Below are 16,637 nucleotides of genomic sequence, written 5' to 3'. Positions count from 1 at the left end.
ATGTTTAGTGTAGGTTGAAGCCCAGCGCCTGACCCATCGCCTGCAGACAGAGCTGTAGTTTTGTGACTTTCTCTCTCCCAGCTCCCCCCTTCCTTCCCAAGTCCCAGAGGCTGAAGCAGCTGGCTACATACATATTTCTCTCAGTCTCTCTCTCTTCTCTTTCTGTCCTTTCCCTCCCTCCGTCTTTCACTCATCTTTTTCTGCTCTCAAACAATCTCTTTGTCCTTCCTCCATCTTTCGTTCTCCGTCACACATCCCAACATCCCTCCCAACTGTTTGTCCAGGGAGACACTGTGCAATACAGTCAGTTCCTGTACAGTGAAATACAGTACATTTTGTACAAACAGAGATTTTGTTCGTCTCAAATTGCTGCCTCGTTATCCCCACAGTAGTCATCCAGTATCATATTACTGACTCTGTTTAAGATGCTCTGGAGAACAGCATCAGCCTAATGTTGATATGAAAAATGTCAAACGAATTATGTAGCCCATAATTGAGCAAATTGAAAAACTGTATTACGAATCAAACTATTGCATCACATTGCTGCAAAAATGAAATATGACCATGAAGCAGTTCTGTTCATTGATTTACAACTAAAGGGATAGCTACCACAGTAGATAAATGTCTAATCATCAGATGATATATATCATCATATCATCTCATGAAAAGGAATCAGCAATGTTGTATTGATGTGTTAATTCTGATACGGTTGTGGCCAAAAAAGGTTGTCTGTGTATTAAGAAATGGTTAAATAGATATAGAATATATTATCATGAAGCACAGAAAGGCTCCTTTGAGGTTTAGGGACCTTTTCATGACCATTTAAAGGGGAGGTACCATGCACACACACACTGAATCATACATTTTGAGGTCTATATTTATATTCTGGGGCTCTGCTGGTATATCTTGGCAGGATTTACAGTTCAAAAAACTCCTTATTTAACTTATACTGACCCCTTATGCAGCTCCTCAGTTCAGCCTCTGTCTGAAACAGGCTGTTTTAGCTCCGCCTCTGTTCTGATTGACCAGCCTTTTGACAGGCTTCCTGTGTTTCTATGTAAACAAACAATAGTAGTCAGATTTAACTTCTTTTTCTTGTTCTTAAATCAAAATGGAAACCTCTCAAATACATGTGTCGAGCCCAAATCTGATCCGAAACATGTGAGTGGACAACATAAACAACTTTGGGAACCTTTTGGTTTGCAGGCGGCATTTTTACATACGTTCATCTCAAGTTTTGGAATGTTGACTATGTTTAATGTAGACATCTGACATCATAACAGTATAAAAATAACAGAAAATCACAAAAAGCATGATACATCCTCTTTGTCCATACTAACTCTCATTCATCGTTCTTCATGTAAAATGTTAAATGTCACGTTTATGTTGTAATTCCTTCATCTTTTTTTATAATTTCAGTCAGAGACACTTTGATAAAGGAATTTACCATTTATATCAAATACAGAAAAGGCTCTGCTCTTATATTTATATTTTTGGTGAGGCTTACTTCTTTAGCTATGGTTGCCAGTATGTGTGTATGTGTGTGTGTGTGCTGACATTGCCAAGACAGTCACTTCTGTCACTCAGGTCTCATTGAGCTCATGAGGTGCGCACAAGTATGAAAAGTATTGACACTGGCCTGTTAGCATTGTGGCAGCTAATCCATAACCTCGGTCAACTACACACTTGTGTTCACGCGCAGGGGACACGCATGCATACACACAGACACTGAAACACACTCATGCTGTATTGACACCTGACCTTTACAGGAAGCAACATGGAGATCAACTGACCAGAAGCTGCTGTCAATCAGAGAGCATCCACCCCTCACCCCCCCCACTATTTCTCCTCCATCTTCGCCTCTCTGCTTTCACCCACTCGATATTCATTAAATAGTCAGTGTTTAGTATACAAGAGGAATGAGTGTATATAAAAGGGTGAGGCAGGGCGGGGGGGGAGAGGAAAGGGTGAAACGACAAAATGGAGGCTGAGAATAAATGTAATGTAGAAACAAGTCAGGGAGGGCGAAGCTGATGGGTTTATAAGTGAGAGAAAGGGATTGGGAGATGATAGGGTTGAGGGGAAGCAGATTTGCTTATCAGACAACACAAAACACACACACACACACACACATGAACACACACACAGTCGGCGACTCAGAGTGGTGCCATCTTAGTAAACACAGCTTTGATGATAGTCTTGTGAGCCCAATGCCTTGACATGAAGAGAGTGAACCTGCTGTGCACTGTGTGCGTGTGTGTTTGTGGTGTGAGAAACTCTGCGGCCGGTGTCTCTATTTATGTCTCTGTGTGAGGCTGTGGCTATCTGTGACAAAAATACGAAAAATGATAGCAATATGAAGACATCGGGCCTTGAATGTGTGTGCGTGTGTGTCCTGCCTGCACAATCGACTTATCCCTCTACATAGACTGACTCAATATTGGATGTTTAATATTTAAGTATATCTGTCCTCATAGTGGACTGGGGGATTGGAAAAAGGTGAGAGGAAGCAGTGTGTGCATAGACACAAACACACACATACACACACACACACACACACACACACAGAGGCGCTGAATTAAATTTTCTCACAATCAGAATCTTTCATCCAAGTGCACAATAACACAAGAACTCCATATGCAATCAAGAGCGTACAAATGAGATGAAAATGTATTCAGACACCTAGCATCAAAAGATTAATGATTGTGGAGGAAAGCCAAGCTTATACTATAGCCGTAGCAGCTCACTGTGACCATGGTGCGCCCTGTGCTGTGGATATTTCTGTGGCTATTGCCATCGCTACAGTATGACTGGCTGTAGTGTTGGCTGTGATTGTGACTGACTGGCTGGTTATTGATACAGCACCTCAAATAGCATGGACGGCATGGAAAAGACTGACACTCTTGCCAGGATTTGAACCTGGTTCTTCTATCAGATATGACAGATGTGTCACCAGTACACCACAGGAGTTCAGGAAAAGCTTCAACACAACACTCATCAAATAACGTAATGTTGAAATCTTAACCCAATATGTCACACATATCTTAACATAAACTGCAATGATAATGACTTGTGACTGAGTTACCTTCAATGGTCATGATATACTTTCAGCTGCCACAACATTATGACTGATGTAAGTACCTACAACTACATAATGTTAACATTAAAATGGGTTTTTTGAGTGCCTGTTGCACCTTGAAATAACACTGATGAGAGCACTGAAAGTGAACCAAAACACTAAAGTTGTGGGCTGTAAAACCAAAACAATGTACTGAAAATGCTGAATATCTCCACAGACATGCAGATGCAGGTGGTTCTCTGTAGGTCTGTCACTATGAGTGTCCCCTTTACAGGCACATAATCATTTATTTCATTCCTAAAATTAAAATATTGATTACAGCAACTTTAATTGTAAGGGTTTTCTGCTTTTTATATAATCGTGAATTTAATATCTTTGTGTTATGGACTGTTGGTTTAAAAAAAAGATGTCGCTTTGGTCTCTGGGAAAGTGTGATGGGCATTTTAAATACTAAACAATTAATGGAAAGAATAACTGCCAGATAACTTGATGATAAACATAACTGTTAGTTGCAGCCTGACACTATATTGCGTGCTTGGTTGCATGTTTACCCCATAAATCTGCTGTGTCCAAATACAAATACACACTTTGACACAACACCAATCTACTTAAAATCTGTTTGGTATTACAATCTAATGAAATCCACATCCACACACAGATCTGAGCAGATTCACAATGGAGCCTCCAGATAACTATCATGCAAACTGTCATCCAGTGCACACAGCGCTCATTTAAACCCCCTTTATTATACTGTAAGTGCTGGTCCATACGTAGAGTATATATTACACATGTTATATGCATGCTTTCCCACATTAACATGCAGGGAGTCTATGACTGTACAGTCGTTGCCACGCACAATATGAGATGACAAGCATGCAATCGCATGCACATGAATATGAAGTCATTGTTATGGTGCCCAACCCTAACCACAGACACACATTGACTCAGTTATTTGCTCACAAACATGCAATGCTCTGTTTTTTATGTCTGTATGACAAGTGGAAGAGGAACATTAAGGGTTTATTCACCCATATTACAGAAACACATTTTCTCACTTACCTATTCTGTATGGTTGGGTGATATAACAATATATTCCATGAAATTATATAAATTTATCAACCATCAGAGATGTTGCAGTCTATACTGATGTAGCTATACTTTTTATATCTATAGGTGGATTATGCCAAAGTTAGCAAATTGCAAGTTGCAAATCAATGACTGCATTATGGAAATACAGAGTTTGCATTTCAATTTTCATTGATGTTATGAAGTTCCTAGTTCGGTCAGAGATTTGATTCACTAATTAAATTCAGTTAATTTAGCCAAAAACAGCAATTAATATGCGGTTGTTGCATGAACTAGCCCAGAGGACAGCTGTTCACAGTCTGTAGAATATCCAGACTAATACAGACACTGTTTTAAAAAGAGATATTGCTGTTAAATTTTGAAGTATAACTTTTATTTTTCAAAGTTTCATTGACCTGGCAAATAAGATCATAACCATCTGCATGTCTTGGCTCAACTAGAAGTGAGAAAATATGTTTTTTTTGTAATTCGGATGAACTTCCCCTTTAACAACCAGACACATATACGCACCTGTATGATGATATTTGGCCTACTCTAATAATCCAAGACATACAACCATGTATATTAATAAAATCATATATTACCCATATGCATACAGAATCTGACACCACCGCTTTGTACCTGTGAAATCTATATGACAAAGCACACAAACAAAGAGCTGCATATAGCGGGAAAGACGACAAGACAGAGGCAGACAAGAAGAAAAGGAGAGAGAGAGAGAGGGAGAGGACAGCAGGCCTGGTCGTTTGTTGTTGGAAACAAAGTGCTGTTAAATGATTTACTTGTTCCCTGCATTTAAGTACGCTCCCTCTTTAAAGAACAGGAGCCGGCAGGACGGCCAGCCAGGCTGCTGGATTTGCAGACAGAGCCACTCACGCATACACACACACACACACTCATACACTACATCATGCCCGAGCTGACTACCAGTTATGCATTCTCAAATACACAAAAGTACGCATGCACGAACACACACACACACACACACACACACACACAGCAGGACCAGAGAGAGAAGTGGGTCACGCTAACCAGCTCAGTCTCACCACATTTGCAACATACAAGGGGTCCTGCTGTTTCACATTAGATACAATATTCAAACACACACACGCGCAAAAATATACAGCTCTTGCACAAACACACACACATAAACAGGAAAATATAGAAGTGCATTGAATTATTATCATATTATCACATCTAGTTATGTACACCCAAACACAAAATATTTACTCCAGAAGAAGCAAATATATTTACTTTTAAAAGCAATACACACCCTCAGTCACATGTTTATTTACTCCCTTTGCTCAAACGCATGAATAAACAGAGGAGTTGAGCATCTCCACAGATGCAATCTATAAATTCATTTACTCAAGCATAGCTAAATGCATGTGTTTACCTAAATCCCGAGCTCAGAACGAGATTTGGACACAAAATCCCTCAGAAATATATTGTGTTAATCTCTTTAACCGTCTTGACGCCTGGAGATTCATTTCGAATGTACATCAACACTACACGCCGGAGATTTATGTTGCTGCAGATGCACTCGGATCCATCGCCCGCCCACGCACACACACGTAGGTACAGCAGCGCCGATGGCAAAGCTCTATCAACAGGTGGAGGAATATCAGAGCAGAACCGTAGCGAACGCCAAACAAGGCTGCCTTTCAGTAAACTGATGCCAGTGTTTGTGTATGTGTGCATCCGTTTAGTGCACACATATTGAATATGCACTCAAACAGTGACATTCATTCAAATCCCGGTGTCCAAGACTGAGCGTGGCGATGTTAACTGATGCCAACATCAGCAATAAAATCCCAATTTTCTCATCAAAGGAGCAAAAAAAGGGTCCGTGAACCATCCGGGGAATGGACATTGAGATGGTGAAATCTTACAAGTACCTGGATGTTCACCTGAATAATAAACTGTGCAATGCAAATGCACTAAATAAGAAGAGACAGAGAAGACTCTATCTGCTGAGGAGACTCGGGTCATTTGGAGTACAGGGGGCACTCCTGAGGATCTTTTTTTGTGGCATCACTGTGGTGGCATCTGCCATCTTCAACAGAGTTGTCTGCTGGGGAAGCAGCATCTGGAATGCTGACAGACTGGTTAAGAAGGCCAGCTCTGTCCTGGGATGCCCCCCCCCCAACCCCCCTCGACCCAGTGAAGGTGGTGGGAGAAAGGAGAATGATGGCTAAGCTATCATCCCTGATTGGGAACATGTCCCACTCTATGCAGGACACTCTGACAGCACTGGGCAGCTCAGTGACAGGCTGCTTCACCCGCAGTGTGTGACAGAGAGATACTGCAGGTCCTTCCTGCTGTCAGACTTTACAGTCAACACTGCTCCCAGTAGACCACACACACCAAATACGGACAGATTCGCTCATGTGCAATATCAATGTATACTTAACTGTGCTATATCAATATGTCCTATGTGCAATAGTGTGAATTCAACCATTGAGTCTGTTTACTTATTTATTATATCTTGCTTTTTTTTTTCTTTACTGATGCTTCTAGCTATTGCACTATCCCCCTTTTGCTGTTGTAACACTGCAAATTTCCCCACTGTGGGATTAATAAAGGATTATCTTATCATATCTTATCCCATCTTGTGTCTCGTCACTCACGGAGGGTTAAATAAATGACTAAGCGGCTGAGAAGATTAATGGCGGGCATATTTTACACTGATGTTCCTTCTGCAAATAAACAAGTACAGAGCTGGATGCGGAAACAGGATGGGGGGGGGGGGGGGATTCTGAAGAAGAGGAGAAAAGCAGGATAAAACCAGGACTGAGAGGAGGAAACAAGGGTGGAGTGAGAGTGAAGGGGAAAGTTGAGGCCACAGGAACTCTCCCATAAGAGCCTGTTTGTTTCCCCATCTGTTTACTCCACTGCGCAGTTCTTTACCATGAGACCGTTACACCACTTGTCTGTTGCTATGTTCCACATAGGGGATGAAGGAGAGCATTGATGCAGAGGTTTCCATTCGGGTTCTTTTACATACAGTATGAAATACGAGCATGAAGTGGTGGAGCTCACCCGGGTGACGTATGGCATCAGCTAGTGGGAGTAGCGCACACGAAATTTCTTATTTGGCAGGAGCTCAGGCCATCCTGTCTACAACACAAATCAACAGAGAACAGAGATTAGGGCATATTTACTTATGAGCTCAGTGATTTATATATTTTCCAACATACAGTAGCTATCTGTAGTGGTGCCAACATGTCTGTAGAGAGAGAGAGAAAAAAAAATAACTTGGAAGATTTATGACTGCATATAATCTGAGCCATTATGACTAAAAATCAGAACTGAAAAGCTGCAGAAGTCTTGGTTTATTTTATGTGGGACAGATGTTAAATATCATATATCAAAAGAAGCGTGTGTCACCCCACTGGCAGGATATTTATTAGATTTGTTTGCTGTCGTTGGGTTATTGCAGCGGATAGGGGCTGGTGCTTTTCTGTTGCCATCTTCCACTAATCAGACAAGATGACTGTTTTTCAGTTTTTCATTGACCACTGTCTTTCAAGTTCACAAACCACTATTTCTTTCTTAAATCACTTTCTGACTAGTTGCCTAGATGTATGTTGACTGATATTTAACAAAAAAAATGCATAGTTAGTGTAGAAATATGCCCGTTCCGAGTTCTGAGAGACCATGTTGATTTATTTTGTGTGACCGACGATGCAAAACCCAAAGATATTTAATTTTCAAATGATAAAAGCTGAAACCACCAGATGTTTGTCAATTCTGTTTGAAAAATAACAATGATTAATAGCTAGTATAATATTTAGTAAAGCCTATTAATTTATGGTCAATAAACAAACGGATTAATCAGCTAATTGTTTCAGCTCCAACAGCAATGCGGAAAATGCTGAAGATATGTTTGTGGTCATGTAGAAATAGTCGATTCTTCACCAGAAAGCACTGATGGAGATTCAGCTGTAAAATTCCTCAGCACATATCTTGTTCATAATACTTTAATTAGCAAATCTAAGATCGATTTTGAAAATGCTTGTTTGTTTTATGTGCTACTTTTTTTTTGTCCTGATGAATCGATATCTGACTTTTTAAACTCAAATATTAATATCTGTTTTACCCCCAAATGTCCGGTATCAATTGAGCTAAAATTCATATGAATATGAATCTGTTTATTTATATATATGAAGTAAATAAATGTATTATCTGTCATTGTTTCTGATAGGTTTGACTACCAGGAGCTGCTTCACAACTCTACTTTTTGTTTGGTGCCTCGTGGTCGACGCCTGGGCTCCTTCCGCTTCCTAGAGTCCCTACAGGTAACAACTATACTCGTTATTAAAGTCACACATGTAGCACAAGACTCATATAAGCTCAATATCATGTACTAATGTATGGGTTTACAAGTCTCAATCATTCTCTTACACATAGAAGAATGCAGTGCCAAATATAGTGGCATAACTCTGACAAGTAATGTTGAGCACTGGTCCCTGTTCTTTTGTTGTTCTCCCTTCCTGCGTTCATCCTGCCTGAGGACTTGGGGACTTTCCAGTTCCTCAGGGGCCCACATAAACAAACAGCTAAAATCTCTAAATACTATTTGCCAACGTAGCAATCACAAAAACATTAGCTGCAGCATTTCCCTCGACATAACACTATTAGGAGTGACCAATTACACTTTATACAGGAAACCTGATTCAATGAGATCCAGCTCATATACAGCCGAGTCAACGCGGAAGGGCGCAGGACGCAGAAATGTTTATGTTCCAGAGCTGTGGTTTATGTCGTTTTTTGGTTATTGACACCTTAATGGTCACATCTGCAAGTGTTTTCCCCAGACTATTGTGTCGGGTTGAGTGCAAATCTAGCCATAAAGCTTTATTTGCTATTTGCTGGGCCTTTTAAACTGAAATGGGTCCATTAACACACGCTTGCACACACTTACACAAACACTGTAATCGTTCATTTAAGTCCATCAGTGAAATGCGCAAGTACACAAACAATGAAGAAACCGCAGGCGCTGGAGCAAGAGAACAGTTTAAAGCAGCCTGTTTGCTGTAGTTCTCTCTCTGCCACCCAAGTAGACAGTCTCACACTAGTGCAGGAAGCAGTAGTGGCTGTTTTTAGATTTGCCGAACACTGAACTCTCTGGCTGCTACAATGTTCCTTGGCCACACTGCTCTCCAAGGCTGTGTGTGTGTGTGTGTGTGTGTGTGCATGTGTGTGTGCGTGCATGAATGGTCCGGAAGCATCCATAGGAGTGGCAGCCTGCCCCACCGATGTCTGCTGAATGGACAAATCCACACACAACCCACTTGGCTTGGCAGCAGGCAGCAGTCATAGTCCCTTTCTCCTCCTGTCTTCCCTCTTTGTCCTATCTTTCCCTCTCGTTTTTTTTTTTTTTTTTTCCCCCACCGTCCTCTCTCTTTTCCATTCAAGCCACTTTTCAAGATTTTTCATTTGTGTATTTTTTTTTAAATTTTATTTTGGTGCCAGCCAAGCCCACAAAAGAACTGGCAATTACCAATGTGGTCAGAAACTTACTGCCAGCTTTCCAATATACACACAGACACACATTTGCACTCTCCACATACACATTCGCTCGAAGCCTCCTCTTCTTCTTCTTCTTCTTCTTCTTCTTTTTCTCCCAATGCAAACAAAGCAAAAACAACTACACAGCGCATAGGCTTTCATATTACTCTCCCTTCAGGCAGGAGGAGAGCTTGCAATGTTTGAAACTCACCCTCAGAGTGCCTCATCTCTCGGGGAGAAGACTCAGGCGAGCCCCGGGCTGCCTTTCAAATTTAGAGGCCTTGGATTATCACTCTGGGAGTCTTCGCATGACCTCGTCGTAACCTGGGGCCGACTCCGACACATACACACACGTACAAGTCCTCCCATTTGCTCAAGTGTCCTTCAGCAGGCCTATTCTCAGATGTAATTCAGGAGCGTGGAAGACCCAGTGGGCCGGAGAGTGCGTTTGATCTACACTATTTTGGCTGCTGCTGCTGTTCTCTGGTGGTTTAATTAGGAAAAAGAAAAATAACGCCCAGACCTATCAACACTCTAGACCACAATGAGTAGAAAGAGGAACAGAGGAGAATGGGATGAGAGTGCGGTTGGAGAGAAACGGTCCCTTTCTTCTCCTGTCTTCCCTCAGAAAGAGAAACCAATAGACGCTCAGAGATTGGGAGACCAAAGGAGGGCTGCGGGAAGAAAAAAAAAAAACGTGAAATAAGATCAAAAATCTGTCAGCGAAGGAGGGGATAAGGCAACATCAAAAATCAACTTCAATAAAACATGTCTCCACATATCAACCGGTTCCTCCTTATTCTCCTCTCTCTATCTCTTCCTTTATTTTACCTCCTTCCTAGCATTCGTCCCCTGAGTGGATGTACCTAATTAGTACACCAAGAGTCAGCCACATTCTCTGTTTACATGTGTATGAGTGACAGTCTTAAACAAACCCGCGGGGCTTCCTAGGAAAAGAGAGATACTGTAGAAGTTATTACCCGTTGCAGGCACCCTATAAGGGTCACGCACGGTCAGCTGCACATAAAGACACAAACACACAAGAGCATTGATCCTACGATCTGCTCCGTTTGGGATATCACGGTGCCAAGCAGCTGGGACGGAACTCTTACAGATTGTGTTCATGCAGCTGCAGTATGTCGTGTTACTGTATGTTGTTCACTGCCAACGTTTGTCCTATCAGTTGGTTTATCACTTTCACTGTCTCTCCCTGACTCGCTCCACTCTTTTGTGTTTCTGTGTCCAGGCGGCGTGTATTCCCGTGTTGCTGAGTAATGGTTGGGAGCTGCCGTTCTCCGACGTCATACAGTGGAACCAGGCGGTCATCGAGGGAGACGAGAGATTACTGTTGCAGGTAATATGTAAGCGTGGACACACGTGTGCAAATACACGCTCTCACAAGTGCTCTTTTACACAGAGACATAACTAGGACATCAGGATGTCCTGTGTGTGCACCCAGAAATCCGGCACGCCTCTACTGTACTCCAGTCCTGCATCAAAGAACACCAACTGCAACACTTATTAGTTATGTGTATGTTTTAAAAGAAGAGAAAATTACATGCGTGATAAGTTTATTGATTGAAGATTATTGAACATACTAAAGGTAATGAATCATTTGGTCTTCAAAATGTCAGAAAAAAGTAGAAAATTCCTGTCACTGTTTCCCAGAGCCAAGGTGACATCTTCAATTTGTTTGTTTTGTTGATTAATTTGTCTAATCAATTAATCCACTATTAGGTTCTACAGTTGAAAATGCCCTGATTTTTTTTAAAGATTGGTTTAAGCAGATTTTTATCCTGATTTTATTACTTGTACCCGAAAGATGTTTTGTTTTATGCTGCAAGTCTTCACTGCAGTTTCCAGTAAACAAGGTTATCATCCATTGACCGAAGCTCATAAAATGCATCAAGGTAAATAATAAATGAGAGGAAAAATGTAGAAAATGCAAATGAATTGTTGGTTATACACCAGAGTAATTGAAGGTGGTTTAAAGACTCAATAAATGGTTAAAGTACTGCTACTTTAGGATTTTGTTTTTAAGATTTTCACCCATTTTTGTGGAGTTTTTAATAGTGAAAGAAACAAAGAAATAATATCCAAACAAGCAAAGTAAAGCAAACCAGTTCCTGGATTTTTTTGTGGAAAAATAAAAAAACTACTACTGTAACAGGATTATTTTGCACAGCATTTTCCTCTTTTTTTAACCTCTATGCTGTCCTAACTTTGGTTAAATGTAATCATAATCACTGGGAAACATCCAGCAGGCAGGGTTGCAAAGCAGGCATTACCTGTATCAAACGGTGTGGTTGCAGGTTGGGGCCTTTTGAGATTAAACACCTATAGAGGTCTTAATCCAGCTCTGGTTCAAAAGCGTCCGCTCGCTCATCCTCCGTGTCTCTTCTCACACACATACACAAGAGTAAACACAATGAGCAAGCAAAGCCGCCTCATTCTCAGCTACAACCTTTATCTCTCTGGCTCACACAAATTACACCCTGTCTCCTCTGCATTGATCCGCTTCGATCTCAACCAATAGAGGACATGAATTGGCATTTAGCTAATGAACAGGAACAAGACCTGAGAGCTCAAGGCGGGGGAGACATTTTCAAATTAGGGCAGAGTCGGATTGAATGAGCTGACCTCGTCATTGGCATTTCTGCATGCCCGCAAAACTCACCAAATGGAAACACACATATAATACACACACACACACACACAAATATTCACACCGTCGATGAGCTGAGGTAAAGGAGTGCAAGGTCTTTGTAGAAGAGGCCAGACACTCGAGACTAATGCTCTAGTGTAACTGTCCCTCAGATGTACTTAGAGGAAAGAATGAGAGGAAGAGAGAAAGAGAAATAGCCTGGTGAGATGTAGAGGAAGACAAACTGAGAGGTTGAAAGAACAAGGGCAGGACTGAGAAAAAAAAAAGAAAAAGAGAAAGATTGAGCTTCCTCCTGGCTTCTTTAACTGGCGCTCATTAGAAAATGTGTTAGCTGTGTAAAGACTAAAGGGTTTAATGGAGTCAGCTGCTCGCACTTTTCTCAGTTCAACATGGCTTTCTTCCACGTTGATTGAGCCGCTGAGCTTAACTCTCTAAGTGATTAAATCAATTTTGAAGATTCGCTTGAAACCCCCAATTTAGCCCTTACTAAGTAAAGTCTAATTATCTGAACAACAGGCCACAAATCAGCTCTGTGTCAACTGTTTTTTTTTTTTGTTTGTTTTTTTGGTGATTGGTTTTTTGGGCTGGATTAAGCAACCGCTCGATTCAGTTAACTCAGTTTTGATCACTTAAATGCCATTTCCTCCTTTTTCTTTTTTTTCCAGTCTATTTTAAGAGACACGACTTGATTAAAAAACAACATATCAAGTAGAAGTCTTTGTGTCTTTTTTTGATCTCTTCTTCTTTCCTCATTTCACTGTCTAAATCTTTCTCTCCTCTCATCTTTTTTCTTCAGGTGCCGTCCACAGTGAGAGCAGTAGGAAATGAGAGAGTCCTGGCTCTCAGACAGAGGACCCAGATGTTGTGGGAAGCCTACTTTTCCTCTGTGGATAAGATAGTCCTCACCACGCTGGAGGTCAGCCTCAGCCTTAACACACTCAGCATAAAAGCACGGTCACACCAGAAAGTGGCACATCAATATTCTTCTGTGCATCTTTGCAAAATATTTGGTTCTAGGTGACATAAAGGCTACTAGCTAGGATAGTTGGTGAACTACTGTAGTTGGCGAGCTAACCAATAACATAGCTAGCTGGGAGAATGCTAGCACTAGTTAGCCACAATAGCTCCCACGGCTTCTTTGTTTTCTTTTTTTTTTTTTTAATTATTTCCTTTTATATTCCTATTGTCTTTTTATCTATTTTCTTCTTCTTATTTGCTAACTGGCAGGCACAAAGCTCAATAGCTTGGCCACTGTTTTTAGCAACCATCTCATTTCAAGCATGGCAGCAACTCAACAGAAGAATAACGTTTTATGACTCTATAAAAGTTTAAATAATTACATTAGAAGAAAGCATCGGTGATATAATGTCTGGTCTAAAACAAGTTAGGATGACGTATAAGCCCTTGTGCAGTCGTGTAGGTAAATTTAATGGAAGCTGTACTTTTTTTGTAGGCTAATAGCTTTTTAACTTTGTTAAAATCACAAAAGCTCCAACTTCTACTAGTGAGAGCTGTGGTGGATGCCAGTTTGTTGTAGAATATAGAAAGTAAACCACAGGGAAATGTTTTTTTCAGAGTTCACCAAAATTTGAACTCCATGTGAAGAATGTGCACACATTTACTTGGCCACCACAAGTGAATCCTTTGACCGTGGTGATTGAATTAATTTTTTTCACCACAAAATGTTGCCGTTTTAAATTATATTGTGATCGGGTCTTAACTAAAAGCAATATGAGTTTCATTCTATCAATCAAATTGCATCAAATCATACCTTGAACTTTGACCCTTACCGCCGCCAGACTTGTTTATCTCCCACAAATGCTTATGGTATGTTGCTTTTGGCCGCTGCATACTGACTAGAAACCTAAATGAAATGTATTATAACTCTGAATACTCAGCGTTTCTGCTACCATACAATTCTGTTCAGGAATGTGCTGCAACATATCCTTTCCAGTGAAAACATCTACAAAAAGAAGCCACTGCTGTAAACACAGGTTTTCTGTTGAACACACAGCCATAGTTGCCACCTCTGTGCGGTTTACAGCCTGTGCGCTATCATCAGGCTTCTTTCAGAAAGGCTTTCCAGCAGAGTTTTCAATCAAACCACCCTTCTATCATTATGATTATGGGGTTGGATCGTGGCCCATGCTCCACATTTCTACTCTTTTTTACTATGTTGGTTCAGTGTTGTATTGAAGGTCTAGGGAACATTTTCAAAGCAGTCCACATCCGATCCGACTGAAGTCTCAGAAAAACCCCCTAATGTATTGAAATGATATATCATTACATTGCAAATATCAGTCTCAACCTGCCAGTTTCTGCCTCACTGCTCGCCATTATCAGACTGAGAAATGTTTTCTTTTTCAGAGTAGTTTCAACACTACTGGGGAGGATCATAAAAAATATATACATATATATATATATATATATATATATATATATATATATATATCTTTGAAAGAGACATTTCAATATTCAGAAGGAACAACTTCATCTTCATAGTGTTAGCATCCACACTTGCTCACACATTACACTATCTGTCCATCTTAAAGATCCCCTCCAGACATGTTTTAAGATGTATATAAAATAATAATTTGTGTCTGACATAAAAAAAAGTTCAATTATTTTGTTAAAACCCTTAAAAATGACATCTACTCCCTCATTAAAAATCCCAGAATCTATGAATATGTAAATATATTTCATTTCAAAACTTTTCCTGCTGGACACAAGATGTCTCCTACCTCACTTTAAAGTCTGTTCTCAGTGTATGTGCACTGGAAGCTTCAAGTTTCCACATCACACTTGCGTAAGTTGAATATTGGACCACCACTGACTTCAAACTAGTTGTGATGTCACAAATCATGCTTGCAATTGGATTTTCAGTGAGCTCAGAGAAACTTTCCACTTTAAGTAGATGATTGTGGAAAAACTCTGTACATACATCATTCTGCAAAGTGAAGCTGAAACATCCAACTGAAGGAACAAAAAGGAAAAAAAAAAAATGTTGCTGAGTGGAGGGGGACTTTAAGTTTTTACCCTTCGGTCTTTGAACAAGCTAAAAAAGAAATGTACTTCAAAGGTAGTTGCTCCAGCTGCGAGAAAGTCATTTGAAGGTTAGCCCAAGGGTTAAGCGATGCATGAAAAGAAATAATAACCTTCTTATACGAGCAGTTTTAGCACACACCGCCAGCGTCAGTTTTAGTGCATAAAAAAAATGCTGGGCAACAACAGATTTAACTCCACTGAAATCTGAAGAAATCACACAGTGAGTAGTAGGCTTTGCACTCTGATGTTTATAAAGGCAAGTCTGGTAGCCCCTAGTGTATTTGCTGCTGGGGATTTATGCTAGAGATAATAAAGGAAAGGTTCTGGAGGTTGGTGATAAGCTGCTTATATACATACAGCATGCAGAGGGGAACCTCTCCCCATGGGAGACAGCTGTGCAGTCAGCCTGAGGTCAGTGAGGCAGAGGGCTACAGAGTGGATGCCGGTGTCGCTGCTGTGTGGACACCTCCTGTTGGTGTAAATGGGAAGTACATAGAGCATATCATTAGGGACTGGGGAGTGCTGTAATATGCACACAGGAGTGCGTCAGTACTCAAATTGCAGTGGAGTTTACATTAAGCTCCCATTAAGAGTCTCATTCAGAGGGGAAAAAAGGAAGTTGGTGCATGTTCTCTCTACTTCTCACATTGCAACCCACATCCAACCCTCCTCTGTTTTTTTTTCCCCTCCCCAGATCATTAAGGACCGTGTGTTTTCTCACATATCGAGGAACAAGTACATGTGGAACTCCCTGCCAGGAGGTCTGCTGGTCCTACCAGAATACTCCACTCACCTTGCACATTTCCCTTTCTACTACCTGGGATTAGGTAAACACACTTCTTCATTTAAATCAGCCTGTAGAGAATGCAAATCCTGATTGCACACTTAGGATGGTGATAAGATTATTATTATGCCGTGGAGACAGACACAAGTAATCAACACTCCTCCAGGCAATCATAATCAAGTGTTTACCAATGTCTGGGTTTGTATTGGTTTTAATTTTGCAATCCTGTTTAAACATGTCTTATAGGTAGATAGATGAAGTTTATTATTGTTTCATCGGTCTATTTAAAGCCACTACATGTAGAACTTTGTGTGATTGACATCTTTCAAATTAGCATGATGTTTGTTTTTGTAGAAACATGAGACATTGCTGGTGACAATTTGGTGCGGTCGGTGTGTTGCCTACAGTGGTTTGAGTTACTGTCTGAGCTGTAAAGTTAAAAAAATCTGAACATTGTGGCTTTA

The 16,637-nt window shown here is 40.7% G+C and overlaps 1 protein-coding gene across 4 annotated transcripts in view; it reads left to right on the top strand.

Moving 5' to 3' along the window:
* The window catches only part of LOC121912899 (exostosin-1c), an 88,493-nt gene that overhangs the window by 67,835 nt on the left and 4,021 nt on the right, over positions 1-16,637 (top strand). For all 4 annotated transcript variants that reach the window (XM_042435435.1, XM_042435432.1, XM_042435433.1 and 1 more), the window contains exons 3-6: positions 8,373-8,466; positions 10,926-11,033; positions 13,141-13,260; positions 16,084-16,216. In XM_042435435.1, coding sequence (XP_042291369.1) covers positions 8,373-8,466; positions 10,926-11,033; positions 13,141-13,260; positions 16,084-16,216 — 455 coding nt within the window. The remainder of the gene's footprint in view (positions 1-8,372; positions 8,467-10,925; positions 11,034-13,140; positions 13,261-16,083; positions 16,217-16,637) is intronic.

Source organism: Thunnus maccoyii, chromosome 15 (genome assembly GCF_910596095.1).
Source record: "Thunnus maccoyii chromosome 15, fThuMac1.1, whole genome shotgun sequence".
In the NCBI taxonomy this organism is placed as follows: domain Eukaryota; kingdom Metazoa; phylum Chordata; class Actinopteri; order Scombriformes; family Scombridae; genus Thunnus; species Thunnus maccoyii.
The sequence above is the reverse complement of the archived record's forward strand: the minus strand, read 5'-3'. Positions and strand labels throughout refer to the sequence as shown.